This window comes from Schistocerca gregaria, chromosome X (genome assembly GCF_023897955.1).
Source record: "Schistocerca gregaria isolate iqSchGreg1 chromosome X, iqSchGreg1.2, whole genome shotgun sequence".
NCBI lineage: Eukaryota > Metazoa > Arthropoda > Insecta > Orthoptera > Acrididae > Schistocerca > Schistocerca gregaria.
Genome location: NC_064931.1, coordinates 613,552,191 through 613,567,389, shown reverse-complemented (window position 1 = coordinate 613,567,389; position 15,199 = coordinate 613,552,191). Strand labels below are relative to the sequence as shown.

Sequence of the window (15,199 nt, the reverse complement as noted above, 5' to 3'; positions counted from 1 at the left end):
ATTTAAATAAAGAATGCTTTAGGTTATAGCCTAACACTGACCATGTTTTCTTTTATGAAGAATTGGAAGTATTGTATGTTGACACTTATATAAATACGGGAGGATTTTAGTAATATATTCCATATTTCATTTATATGTTTTGGTATGTCAAACATATTTTAAATTTTACATGATCACATGAACACCATTAAAGAAGCCTTTAAATACCTGTTTCTGCTCATATTAAGCTATTGGCAACCCATCTTTCATGGAGCAAGAGAAGGTTGGAACTTAACTGATCCATATAAAATACTTTCAAGTCGATGGTAGAACTTGAAGTAGTTTTAATGTTCAGTTGCAATTCAAAAATTTTCATTATCATATGAGTAAAACCTGAATACAGATTCCTGACAGCCAAACACTGCTACCCACATTTGGATAGCTATTTATTGAAAGTGGAAAGGTAAATGTGAGTCTATACTCCAAGTTTGGACTTTAGGTCAGTATAAGGTTTTGTCTCTTCATTCCAGACAGATTTCGGTGCTTTTGTCTTTTTCCTTTCCTTTTTTTTTTTTTTAATCCTTGTGTCAGTAAATCCACCTACAAGTTCTCACTAAATCATGCTTGCAATGTCTTTTTGCATTAACAAGCAAGGTAGAGTAACATCAGCAAGTTCGAGAACAATGAAGAAAATTTACATATATTTCAAGCCCTCTTTTGAATCCTGGATTACGTGTATGCAGCTCATTAACTGAAGCACTGATATCTGAAACTAGCTATGTTTTGAACTTTGGGAGTTCCTTAGTTCCTTTACTAATGCATGCATATTACCATTATGATGTTATTCCCTATATTTGTAGCAGTATCATATTATGATGATTCTGCTTCTCACAGAAAAGTCACTTGTCATTATTATGAGTCTGCAGTTGGCTTGCTTGGCACACACTGACTCTGAAACTACCTGGCAGATTAAAACTGTGTGCCAGGCCAAGACTCAAACTCAGGACCTTTGCCTTTTGCGGGCAAGTGCTCTACCAACTGAGCTACCCAAGCTCGACTCACGCCCCGTCCTCGCAGCTTTACTTCTGCTATTACCTTATCTCCTACCTTCCAAACTGTACAGAAGCTCTCCTGCGAACCTTGCAGAACTAGCACTCCTGAAAGAAAGGACACGATGACTCTATTTTTGCACAGTCCCTTCTACGGGAAAATTTATTGCTTGCACAAATTCACATTATTTTTTAATTTACCTATAAACATCCCAAAAATGATTCAGTGGATTTTTTAAGTATATGTGTTTCAGTCTGGCTCACAAACAATTTTAATATACTTTCTCCAAATAGTCAAATATACACCTGCAATGCTATCTGCGATCAACATCAACATGTCAACTTATTATTACTATATTCTCTGTACTCCATGCCAAACTGTTGTAGAGCATGCTGTAGATCTCAGGTGTCATTTTCCACTCTAAATATCTAATTATTTGTTCATACAATCCACTTTTCCCGTAAGATTAATTGATTTCCTATGATACCTTCATGTTGTTATAATTCTGATAGACATGTGTGAGACTCAGGAGAGTTATAAAATTACGGAAAAAACTTTAAGAATATTTTATTGAAGTGGAGAGAGTTACTTTTGTAAGTATCCTTGATATCAAAACTTTGTCATGCAGTGCTATTTGCAACCCAGCAAGCAGTTTAAGCTACCACAAAAAACTCACTATGTGCATGTCTCAAATGCCTTACATATTTACATGTGCGTCAATCCAAATTTATTTTGCAAAACTGAAATTCCACCAGCTCTGTGTAAAAGTAATACACTATTTGCCATCACCACATGCCCAAACACTCAGATAATAGTTAATATGATAGTTGCATTACATAGAAATCAGATGAGAGTATACAAGTCTGTGGATCTGTTTAGTTGCCAATCATTTATATAAGTGGTTTGTACATGCTCTGTAGACCAGACAGTAGCTCTAATGAGGAATTATGTGAATGGGAACTCTCCAGTTGCAAGTACTGTATGTCAAATAAATTGTGTTTGAGAAGAAAATTCTCTTCTATACTGCTCTTTATGTTATTGTTTTTGTCAATTAAATGACTCACTTATAATTTCAGTGGCACCGAAAATTGACAGACGTAATTTACGCAACATCACCGTCCGTCAAGGTGAGCCAATACTGTTTGATGTGAAGATTATTGGAGAACCTCCACCAGATGTCACATGGACACTGAATGACAAGTCAATTCAACAAACAAGTACTCGTAGAATAGAAAATGTGCCTTATAATTCCAAGTTCTTTAATGATGAACCTGATCGAAAGGACAGTGGCATTTATAAAATAACAGCTGTCAACAAATATGGCTCTGACACTGCTGAAGTTGAAGTCAATGTTGTGTGTAAGTATTTCTTTAACTACTTTGTGATAATTTTCTACATTAATATATAACTTTTACCATTATGTGGAATGGTAATTTTTAGGATTTTTTAGACAGATAGCTGCCAACAAAAATCATTCTACCTTAGAATTGGGATTTTCACATCTGATTGCTGGCAGTGTAGGATCCTAGAGAACACTACTGTTATATGAAATATAGTGGTTAAATAATACATGAATGCTCAGATTTGTGTAGTTTATTCTGTTGTGGTGCTCTTGAGAATACTATCCTCATTTTAACATTGCTACATATACCCAAAGTGTGAAAGCAAATCATGAGTGAGAAATGTGATTTTTAAGATTGTTGTTATTGAAATTGTGCATGACATTGTAGGATATGAAACTTCATGGCAGACTAAAACTATCTGATGAACCAGGACTTGAATTAGTCCTACACACAGATTTAGTCTTCCAGGAAGTTTCAAAGAGTGCAGAGGGAAAGATTCACTATGGTAGGACTTACTTATACGATCTCACTCAATAATGAATTACATTCTTTTTTCAAGCCCACATATGACTTCACATAAATTTAGTCTGCTGCTTTAGTGCCCATTTACATGTTCCTCAAAGCAGTCAGCGAAGTGAGTGCTAAAGTGAGTAGGAAAAGAAAGTCATGTATGATTACATATGCCACGAAGTGCACAGCTGTAGGCTCTAATGCATGCATAGAGATCAAGCTGTCATAGAATTGAGTAGTAAAAGAGAATCAGTGATTTTTGATTTTGGTGCAACCGCTGCATTTTGTACCATGGCAGTGAACAACATGAAAAGAAAAAGAAATGGTCGTTATGGAGCAAATGCAGGAGAGGAAAAGTTTCACATTCCTCTTAAAATAACTTATTTTAGAAGCAAACAGTAGTTTCATAGTTAATTTAAGATAAAAATGGCTAATTATCAATTCCTGCTGAACTTCATGCAACAGCAATTAATGTAACTTGACACTGTGATGAAAAAAGCAGTTATTTCTTCTGTGAAGCTAAAGACAACTCTAAGATTCCATTCCACTGGTGAACTGAAGTCTGTCAAAGAACTAGAATTTTGGTATATAAACCTCCTTACTGCTAACAGCATTTCTCGTCAGGATCACAATGACATGTCATCAGTACTGTGAATCCAGTTTTTATTTTCAGCAAGATATGTGTAGTATTGTAGCAGTGTGTGGGTAATGAGTTTAAACATAAACAGTTTTGCACAACTCTGGGGACTTATGTTGTGCACTAAAAGAAACGTGTAAATAGATACTTAGTTTTTCAGGCATGAATACTACAGTCACAACAGTGTTTGTGCACTGTTCAGAAACCAATTGAAACACTGAATATGAAATGACACTATGATATCTTTTGATAGTTATTTCATATTTGAAAGGGCCATGTGAATTTGAGAAGATAACAATGCTATATGAACCAGGGCTATTTCACTCCTGTTTAGACTATTCCATTGTATTAATTGATTCATATGACTCACACTTACATGTAAGTTTCATTATATTTTGTCTTTGGTGGTGTTTCATAATATTTTATGTAATTGCTATACAGTATTCTAATATGAATGTACTGCTTTGGAGGGGGGGGGGGGGGGGGGGGGGGAACCTACCTACACCCATACAGGGACTCAGCTGTTATACAATGTAAAGTGCTTTATGGAAAATTAATTTTACAGCCAAACCTGGTAAGCCAGAAGGTCCTTTGGAAGTGTCAGATGTCCATAAAGATGGCTGTACTCTCAAATGGAAGAAGCCAAAGGATGATGGAGGTGAACCAATTGAGACATATGTTGTTGAGAAATTTGATACAGATACTGGTGTGTGGCTGCCAGTTGGCCGAAGCAAGGAGCCACAGATGGAAGTAACAGGTCTCATTCCTGGACATGATTATCAGTTTAGAGTCAAGGCTGTCAATAAAGAAGGTGAATCTGAGCCTTTGGAGACACTGTCACCTACAACAGCTAAGGATCCCTTCAGTAAGTAGTTTACTGTTAGAACCAAATTTATATTTTTAACAAGTGAAATTACTTTCAGAGAGAACATTCATTGGTTTGTATTGACATGTAAGCAAGAAAATATTCACCTATTGTTATGGAAGATGTGGTCTAGTTTATGGGCCAATGAAAAGCAAGACATTAGACTGAGCATGGATCAGAGTGTCATTCTCTGTGAGACAAAGATGCTTATATACTGTGATGTAATAGTGGTATAAGTATAGTGATATAACTGTATTTTTGTTTACATATTATTCATTCCATTTGTGACCATTACATTTGGGAATAAGCTGCAGTTTGCAACACTATCATTATTGTAAAATAATTGATATCATTCTGTTTTATCATACTGCCTCATACGATGCCACATTTTAAAACTCTATAAAATTGTTCTTCAACTTGTCAGCTTATTCCTTATTCTACTTTTATTCTCATATACATAAAATATTTTGTAAGGGAATATCCATTAGTTACTGTGTCAAAACTCAATACATAAATCATTGTTTATATTTGTATAAATGTATAGGCATTACTAAATAATTCAGTAAACACTGGGTACTTCTTGGGTGTTTTTTTTTTTTTTAGCTGCTCCTGGTACTCCTGGTGCCCCAGAACCTGTTGACTGGAGCCAAAACCATGTAGACCTGGTATGGAAAGAACCTGCTCACGATGGAGGTTCGCCAATCACTGGTTATATTATAGAAAAGAAAGATAAATACAGGTATTACATTTATCTGTTCATTGAATTTGTGATAATGAATAGTGATAAATGAGTAAAATGGGAATATGGGGACATTTCTGTTAATAAATTTGACAGACACACCGGATAAAGTATTCCACCTTTAAAAAAGTTACGTCATTGAGAGGACATAAAAAGATGACAGACCCATCAGTCAGATGTAATTAAGTATTGTGAGTTATAAAAGTCTGTTTTTGTTTGTTGATATGCACTAAATATTTTTGTCATTTAAGTAATAATTTTCTAATAATTACATTGTAATTTCTGTATCACCATATTGACCATCCAATGTTTCTGCAGTATTTGTTTTTCATCCCCATTATCTAATAGGAGTTCTGTAAGTATATAAAAACTGTGAATCTTAAAGTAAGGAAATAATATGTATTGTCTTAATATTTGTTTAACAGCATGATGTGGGAAAAAGCTTTAGAGACTGAAAGTCCAACACCACAAGCTGTGATTCATGGTCTAATTGAAGGCAATGAATACCAGTTCCGTGTCATTGCTGTAAATAAAGCAGGTCCTGGTGAACCTGGAGAAGCAAGCAAAAACTTCGTTGCCAAGCCTAGATTCTGTAAGTAATCACAGACAGCATTAACAAAATTTTACTCGAGTGTCATATGACAAGATTTTTTTTACATAGAAAATATTATAGAAATTTACTATTTTTATAATGACCTCCACAGTTCATTTAACTGACTTCGCAGGAAATTTGTGTTAGAGCAAGAGCTGCATCTAATGCATCACACCATAATTACCTTGGTGGGATAACTGATAGCTTGAGAAATGAACAGTGTTATGCCCTGTGTGTGAAACTGTGCACCGACAATGAGTATCATTATATTAAGATAATTCACATATTTTTAGAAGGCAGAGTGATATCTGTTGCATTAGAGACCAATAATTTCCTTAGGGAATACAAATAAATGAACAGTTTAAAGAGGAAAGGTAATGTATCTCTATGTACCTGAGATGTTGTGCAATAGACACACATTTAAAAAGATTTAGAGCTTCTAGGTTCATCAGAGATAACAAAAAAAATCATACATACTCATAGAGTTAAAATGATCACTATCACAGATTTTCTGGTTTAGAAACATAGTATTATGCTTATACACACAGACAGTTTCTTCTGGGACACAGGGAGATGTGCTGGCCCTGGATTGAATCTACCTTGTAGGTTAAAGATAGAGACTGGTGTGCTGTCCAGACTGGATGCAATTTTTAGGTGGTTTTTCACACCACTGAGGTGAATTCTGGACTGCTTTCCATGTACTGCCTTGGATACACAATGTGCAAATGCTTTGAAAAATGAGACATATTTGTCCATGCAATTACACTAGATGCAGACAGAAGGGATACATGGATTCCTCCCACGGGAGGGCATGGGGGGTAGCGGACGCAGCTTTAAAATTCCTTTGGGGAGTCTCAATCTCATTGTAATAATGACATATACATGGGTATATTTGGTTCTCCATGAAGCCCTGACCCAGCATTGTCTGGATGAAAGGCACTGAAAAGAAAGAAAGAAAATATGATCCTTATATGTTCCAGTATCTGTGTGAAAATTAATTTGCCTGCTGCTACTGGTAAACCTTCCTCCGTGTGGATACATTAAATGGGCAGGCCAAGAAAAAAAGAAAAAAACAAATTATTTCAGTTCCTGAATAACTCATTCACTTCATTTGAAATGTAATTCCTGCGGAATCTCAACTTAACATTTGGTTTGATTTTGAAGAGTTAAATGGCATGTAAACATCCATGTATAAAGATTACATCAGAAGCCAGTAGTATTTTATGGACTATAATAAACACTTTTTTCTTCAGAAAATTGCCTCCAAAATTCAGGTGTATCTTTTAACTGAAATTAACAAAAAAATGCCTAGTGTTAGATTTAAAATTCCTGCCATTCCTAAAAATGACCATATATTTGATGCTGTGGGAAATCTATGTACCTATCTGGCACCGATGCAACGAACATGAGTTGCAGAGATTCACAAGCTTGCTAACACTGTCGCCCTCCTGCCCCACCATCGCCAACCCAGGATACTGTCTAGCCTATGGTGCATCATTGCAGTTTCTGATGCCAGTGAACTTGAATAGAAAGTGATTAATGTTATCAGTAACAGTAGAATATTTTTGTTAGTAGCTAGTTTTGTAATTGGTCAAAAATAACAGGTATTCATGTGATGTGGGCTATAAACTGAAAGTAGTAGCATATGGCTATAGGTTGAAAGTAATAGCATATGCAGAAGTTCATGGGAACAGAGCAGCTGAGCAGTGTTTCAGCCCTACACCAACAGTAAAAACAAATTGTGATTGGTGGGCTAGTGAAGAAGAACTGACAAAAAGGAAGACTAAATATGCAAATAGAGGATTAAATGCATAATGGCCAAAACTAGAAGATGACATAATTACTTGGATTCAAGGACATCATTAAAATGGCATTGTAAATAATACAAAAATGATTAAAATACCAGCTCATAAGCTTGCACTACAATGGGGCTTAAGAGACTTAAAGGGTGGAGTTGATTGGTGTTATTGGGTTATGAAGTATCATCGACTTAGCATGTGAACCAATACCAAAATATCTCAGAAAATGCCAGAAAAGTGTGAAGTGAAAATATTATCTTTTCATTGCCTTATTATTCAACATCAAAAGATCAGTGTGGAACTACCCAAATGGTGAATATGGATGAAACTCCTCTGACATCTGATGTGCTGTGTAACAGACCTGCTGCCATGAAAGGTGCTAAACTGTAACTATAAAAACAAGTGGACATGAAAAAATGCACTGTACTGTTGACCTTCCATGTTGTGCTGATGGTAGTAAACTTAATCTAATGATGATTTTCAAGCGCAAAACAGTTCCAAAATCTTCTGAAATACCGCTGGGTGCTGTTGTTCACATACATGGCAAAGACTGGATGGATGAGGCTAGAATGAAATTATCTATTAACAGAGTGTGGAAGAGGACGAAAGCTGCTTTATTGAATAAGAGTTCTCTTCTTGTGCTAGATCAGTTTGTAGTCATTTGAAAAGTTCTGTAAATGAGAATTGAGACAGGGAAATACAAAGGTTGCTGTTATTCTGGGAAGACTTACTTCACAATTGCAACCTCTTGATGTGTCGATCAATAAACCATTTGAAGTGTGTATCAGAGAAAAATGGAACAAATGGATGATGGATGAAACCCAACATGAATTCATGCGAAAGGGAGGTCTGAAATGTCCTAAAAATCAAACAAGTGTGTCAGTGGATAAAACAGCCATGGTCTAGGGTGACAGAAGATATTATGGTTAAATCGATCAAGAAGTGCAACATAAGTAATGCTCTTGATGACAGTGAAGACCATCTTATATACAAAGAGGACAATGATGACAAAGAGGAAGAAGAAGAAGAAAGTTCAGATGATGATTTCAAGCGATTTTGAAGATCAGATGTTTTATAAACCAAGATTTTATTATTATTATTTTTTAACCTGGCTTTACAATCTAATAATAAAAATGGTAGAAATGTTATTTTTTTAAAATTGCTTAAAAATTAAGGTGTGTCTTATAGTCCATAAAATATGGTATATGTGCTGTTGGCTGCCATTTTCAAATATTCTGATTTATTAATGCCTCAGTGTGTTGATAGTTCCTCTCTGCTTCTCTAGTGCAAGTTCACAAGGAGGTGATAAACACTATTGGGCATTTGAATGCTTAGCGTGTGGTATAACTTGGCAATTTGTTATAATGTTGTGAAAATGTAGTATGGTTTATCCATTACAGCAAGCATGACATTATTGTCTCTATATCCAGCTTTGTTCATTCACCAAAGACACTCATTCTTAGTGAAAAGCATTATATCATTAAAAGAGAGTTTTCCCAATATTTTCCATCATTTTGTTGTCCAACTGCTGTTTCATAGTGCTAATATTATTGCTGTCACAGTATACTGAAAGTAATGTCTGTTTTACAGTGGCACCAAGGATAGACAGGAGAAATTTGCGTGATGTGACATTATCTGCAGGATCGACACTGAAGTTTGATGTCAACATTATTGGAGAACCCCCACCAAATGTGGAGTGGCGCTATGGCAGCATTCCATTGAAGTAAGTGGATTTCATTTCTGTTATCAATTTGTCACTTTTCTTCTTTGTATTGTGGTCATGCTTGATGAGCACATGGCTAAACATTTGGATGAAGACCATGTCATCAGTTGTTGAATTGCTGAAAGTGCTTTCTTTTAAAAAGTTTTTGGTCACTTATGGCAAAAGTAGTTCTATGTTCATAAAACTTGTAAATGATAAAATTTAATCCACATTTCATGTAAGAGTACACCTTCCACACAGTGGAAGTACCTGGGTTATTGACCAAAGTAATAATGCTGAAAGATTGGCACTATGTTTTTGTCTTCTTAAAAACTGATGTACAACTATCTTAAATTTTTAAAATGACTGTAGCCATTGTTACTGTGATACTGAGGTTGTTCTGTCTCATTAAATCTGTCTAGTGTAAGATGCTTCATAACTTATTCCTAGATTGACAATGTTGGGCATAATAAATCTTCATCTGTGCCCTAATTTTGTTATTATAGACAGAAAAGTATGATAGAAGTGAACAGTTCATAAAGCATAAGTATCTTTCAACTTAATAGTGGATTACTATATGTAATCTTGTTGGTAGTGGTATGTTCTTGTCTTCTCCCACTCTAAGAACGATATGATGTAAGTAGTTTTGGAGGCATCTGTAGCTCAAAATGATATCCAAACTGCAGCACACCTTCATGGTTTTCATACACATAAAATGTTTTTAAATGTAAAATACAAGTTACTTGAGAAAAATTTTGGGCTAACAAGCTCCCAGGCCATAGCCTTTCAACTTGTAATCTGATGCATATGCACTAGGCCACCAGAGCACTCAGAAAGATATTTGCAACTTTATCTTGTACCTGTTGGGATACATTTTCGTATATGGCTCATTTTTTTAACCAGTACTGAGTGTTTTCAAAGCACCATTAATGTTAGAGGAAAACTTTACCATGCGTACTGGAAAAGGTTTCTTCAGATAATGTGCTTGATACTGTTATAACCTTTAATCACAATAATTGCGTGGATTTTCACACTCTCTCTTAGAAACAATAGCTGATCACATGATTACAACTCAGTCTCTCGTATTCGACTGCTGTGCCGTGACATGCGGCCGGTGCCGTTCGTAGCTAGGTGGCGCTCCCGCGCTCATCTGATTTGCGGAGCGCCTCTATCGCCGTTTGTGCGTACTGTCGTGGCGGCACTGTTAAATGTCGTGGCACTATCACAACACTTTTCCCCCCTTGAAAAAAATAAACACTCACTTCCTTGGAGACATGGACAGCGCAGAGACATCCATGGCCTCTTGTGAGGCCCCGAGGAGATCCCGCGCAGAGACACGGGAGTATGGTCGAAAATGTCCAGGACGGAAGCTCGTGCGAGGAACGTGCCTCCTGGATGAGATGATGGGTGAAAACTCCGGAGCAGCATCCATAGGTGTCATTGACCTGGGAGTGTGCTCCAGCGAGATGGGTCCCGGAGATGGCGGCGTCGCGACTGGGGCCGGTTCCGGAGTACTTGGAAGCGGCAGCGACGGCGGCTGCATCAACACGGACGGTAGATCGGCAGCAGCGACAGGACTGGCGTCTCGAGCTGGTGGAGGCGAAGGATGGGGCGGTGGCACAGGCGTGGCCACCACTCGTGGGCGCATCTGGTCGTAATGGCGAACAACCGTGCCGTCGCCCGTACGGATTTCACAAAGCCGGCGGCCACGAAGAGCCTTGACCACCCCTGGAATCCATTTAGGGCGAGATCCATACCCTCGTGCCCACACGTCGGCGCCCACCGAGTATTTTCCCGCACTAGGGGACACAGTACAAGGCCTGACAGGGTGAAGCAGGTGCAGTAGAGTGCGCGGTTGGCGGCCATGCAAGAGTTCAGCAGGGCTGCGATCACCCAGAGGCGTGAAGCGATAAGAACTCAGAAATTGCAGCAGGGCGTCATCTGTGGAAAAATCACTAAGGAATTTTTTCATCTGGCATTTGAAAGTGCGGACAAGGCGCTCGACCTCCCCATTCGATTGCGGATGGAAGGGAGGTGCGGTAACATGATGAATCCCTTGTCCAGTACAAAAATCACGGAAGGCCTGCGAAGAGAACTGAGGGCCATTGTCCGTGACGATCGTGGATGGAAGACCTTCTAGCGCAAAGATTTTGGACAAAGCCAGCGTCGTCGCCGCAGTGGTGGGTGACGGACATCTAACAACAAATGGAAACTTCGAGAAGGCGTCAATCAACAGTAGCCAATAAGTACCGAGGAAGGGGCCAGCAAAGTCGGCGTGCACCCGTTCCCATGGCTGAGCTGGATCAGGCCACGGAGAGGGCATTGTACGAGGTGCCGCCAGTTGTTGAGCACACTGGCCACATGCAGCAACCATATGGGCGATGTCCGAATCAATTCCGGGCCAATAAACGTGCCTGCGGGCCAGGGACTTAGTCCGAGAAATACCCCAATGGCCTCCGTGCAACAGTTTGAGAACATCTTTGCGAAGAGAGGCTGGCACCACGACCCGTGGAGATGCGCCATCCGTGGCCAGAAGAACAACACCATCACGAACAGACAGACGAAGGCGCAAGGCATGGTAGTTGCGAAGGGGATCCGATGCCCGGCCCCCGGTCCTGTCTGGCCAACCTCGTTGAACAAAACCGATCACCCGACGCAGGACCGGGTCCCGCGCAGTAGCTGACGCGACCTGCGAACCTGTAAGTGGAAAGCCCTCGACTGCACGACGTTCTTCCTCATCAATGTGGAAACAGAGGAGTTCATCGCGATCGAAAACAGGGTCGGGGCCCATCGGCAATCGCGACAATGCATCCGCGTTTGCGTGCTGGGCCGTTGGGCGATAGTGAATCTCATAATGAAAACGAGACAAGTATAAGGCCCAACGTTGCAGGCGGTGAGCTGCCTTATCCGGAAGTGACGCCGAGGGGCTGAACAGAGAGACCAGCGGTTTGTGGTCGGTGATGAGGTGAAACTTAGAACCATACAAAAAAACGCTGAACTTTTTTAGAGCATAAATGATAGCGAGCGCCTCCTTTTCGATTTGAGAGTAACGCCGTTGCGCCTCGTTGAGGGTCTTGGAAGCATAGGCAATGGGTCGTTCCGACCCATCCTCATACCGATGGGCGAGAACAGCCCCTAGGCCATACTGTGACGCGTCAGTCGCCAGAACCAAGTGCTGACCCGGACGGAATGTGGCAAGACAAGGCGCCGACTGCAAATGAGCCTTCAGGCGGACAAAAGCCTGCTCACACCCGTCGGACCAACAGAAGGGGACGTTTTTGCGTAACAGCTGATGCAGAGGATAAGCTACCGCTGCTGCGGATGGAATGAATTTGTGATAATAAGCAATCTTGCCTAGAAACGCCTGAAGTTCTTTGACCGTAGACGGCCGGGGTAGAGCGTTAATGGCCGCAACGTGCTCACGGAGAGGGCGTATGCCCTCACGGGACAACTGGAAACCAAGATACTCAATGGAGGGTTGGAAGAACTGTGACTTGTCCAGATTGCACCTCAACCCAGCCGAATGCAAAACCCGAAACAGTGAACGTAAATTACGAAGGTGCTCCGCAGTGGAGGCTCCCGTGACAACAATGTCATCCAGATAGTTTATGCAGCCGGGAACGGAAGCCGTGAGCTGTTCCAAAAACCGCTGAAAAATGGCCGGTGCGCTAGCGACGCCAAATGGTAATCGCTGGTACTGATACAACCCACAAGGAGTGTTGATAACGAGAAATTCCTTGGAAGGAGCGTCCAACGGCAACTGATGGTACGCCTCCGATAAGTCAAGTTTGGAAAAGAACTGGCCCCCAGCGAGCTTGGTAAACAACTCCTCAGGACGAGGAAGAGGATAAGTGTCAATGACGCTCTGAGCGTTGACAGTGGCTTTAAAGTCACCACACAATCGCAGACTCCCGTTTGGTTTAGAAACCACCACGATCGGCGATGCCCATTCGCTGGAGGTAACCGGAAGGAGAATCCCTGAAGCTGTTAACCTGTCTAGCTCAGCCTTGACAGGTGCACGCAACGCCACTGGAATAGGGCGTGCCCGGAAAAACTTAGGGCGAGCCGTAGGTTTAAGAGTAATGTGGGCTGCAAAATCCTTGGCACAACCCAGACCAGCAGAGAACACGGACGAAAATTCACAACACAATCCATCAAGCTGTTGATACGGAATGTCCTCAGATATGAGGTGCACATCATCATCAATGGAGAACCCAAACAACTGGAAAGCATCATAACCGAACAGGTTTTCAGTGCCCGCATGATCCACCACATAAAACGTGAGGGGCCGAACAACAGACTTGTAGGCAGTGGAAGCATCAAACTGGCCCATGATAGGAATTTTCTGCTGATTGTAAGTCCTCAGATTGCGCGTAACTGGAGACAAAGGAGGGGAGCCCAACGCCAAATACGTGCGAGAATTAATGAGAGTTACTGCAGAGCCAGTGTCCACTTGCATGCGGATGTCTTTATTCAGAACACGAACAGTAACAAACAACTTATTTGTTTGAGAAAGCACACAGTGAACATCCATGTCCGACGCCTCGTCCTCGTCGACAGGAACTTTATGGGACTGACACACAGAAGCAATGTGGCCTTTTTTCCTACATGAATTACACGTGGCCCAACGTTTTGGACACGCTGCCCTGTCGTGCTGTACGAAACAACGGGGGCAAGAAGGAAGCGCGGAACGAACCGGCTTCTGTGGTTGCTGGTTTCGCTGCGAGCGTTGCGGCCCAACGCGACGTTGTTTACGCGAGTGAACCGCCGCCACATCTTCGTTCTCCTGTGCAACAGGCAAATTGTCCTTGTCGAGAGTTGACTGTACAGCGCCTACATCACACCACGCGTCTATTTGCGCGCCAGCAGCGTGAGACACTTCAAAGGATTGAGCGATGCTTAGAACTTCCGACAACGACGGGTTTGGCAGTTGTAGGGCACGTTGCCGAACTTCTTTATCAGGAGCAAGCCGTAGAATAGCATCCCTAACCATTGAATCCGCATAAGACTCGTGATGAGTGTCCGTGACAAACTGACATTTCCTACTCAGGCCATGTAGTTCCGCCGCCCAAGCCCGGTAAGATTGATGGGGCTGTTTACGACACCGGTAGAACGCCACGCGGGCGGCAACGACGTGGGTGTTTGTTCGATAATAGGCAGACAATAAGTCACACATTTCTTGGAAGGACAGGGAGGCTGGTTCCCGCAGAGGGGCTAACTGAGATAGCAGCTGATAGACCCGAGGGGAAATCCAAGATAGAAATAACGACTTACACATAGGAGCGTCGACAACGCCGAAAGCCAAGAAGTGTTGCCGCAAACGCTTCTCATAATTCTCCCAGTCTTCAGCGGCCTCGTCGTAAGGAGGGAATGGAGGCGGAGAAGAGGAAGACAGACGATGAGTAAGCGACGTCGACAACGCCTGAATCGCTGCCGTCAGCTGTGTTTGTTGTTCAATGAGCGCTTGCATAAGCTGTTCCATGTCTGCCCCGTCACAAACACGCAAATCCACAACGCGGTGAAAATATCCCGACCTCGTCGCCAAAAAGTGTTATAACCTTTAATCACAATAATTGCGTGGATTTTCACACTCTCTCTTAGAAACAATAGCTGATCACATGATTACAACTCAGTCTCTCGTATTCGACTGCTGTGCCGTGACATGCGGCCGGTGCCGTTCGTAGCTAGGTGGCGCTCCCGCGCTCATCTGATTTGCGGAGCGCCTCTATCGCCGTTTGTGCGTACTGTCGTGGCGGCACTGTTAAATGTCGTGGCACTATCACAACAGATACCTTTATTAGGATCATTAATGTCAGGCATGTTTGTGATATTTATAACAATAATGCACCAGTAACAGCATTAAAGGAGGCTGGCCCCATAGCAAATTTAATGTAATTTAAAAATTGAGCAATAATAACAGAAGTAGCAAAATGCTAAATGGATAAAGAGCTCTCTCTTAAGAGAAATTAATGCATATTGAAAG

General features: G+C 41.0%; 1 protein-coding gene across 50 annotated transcripts in view; it reads left to right on the top strand.

Annotated features, from left to right (window-relative positions):
- Positions 1–15,199, top strand: part of LOC126299121 (twitchin) — a 484,418-nt gene that overhangs the window by 327,206 nt on the left and 142,013 nt on the right. For all 50 annotated transcript variants that reach the window (XM_049990829.1, XM_049990822.1, XM_049990871.1 and 47 more), the window contains 5 exons: positions 2,106–2,387; positions 4,085–4,384; positions 4,988–5,123; positions 5,549–5,715; positions 9,105–9,237. In XM_049990829.1, the coding sequence (XP_049846786.1) occupies positions 2,106–2,387; positions 4,085–4,384; positions 4,988–5,123; positions 5,549–5,715; positions 9,105–9,237 (1,018 nt within the window). The remainder of the gene's footprint in view (positions 1–2,105; positions 2,388–4,084; positions 4,385–4,987; positions 5,124–5,548; positions 5,716–9,104; positions 9,238–15,199) is intronic.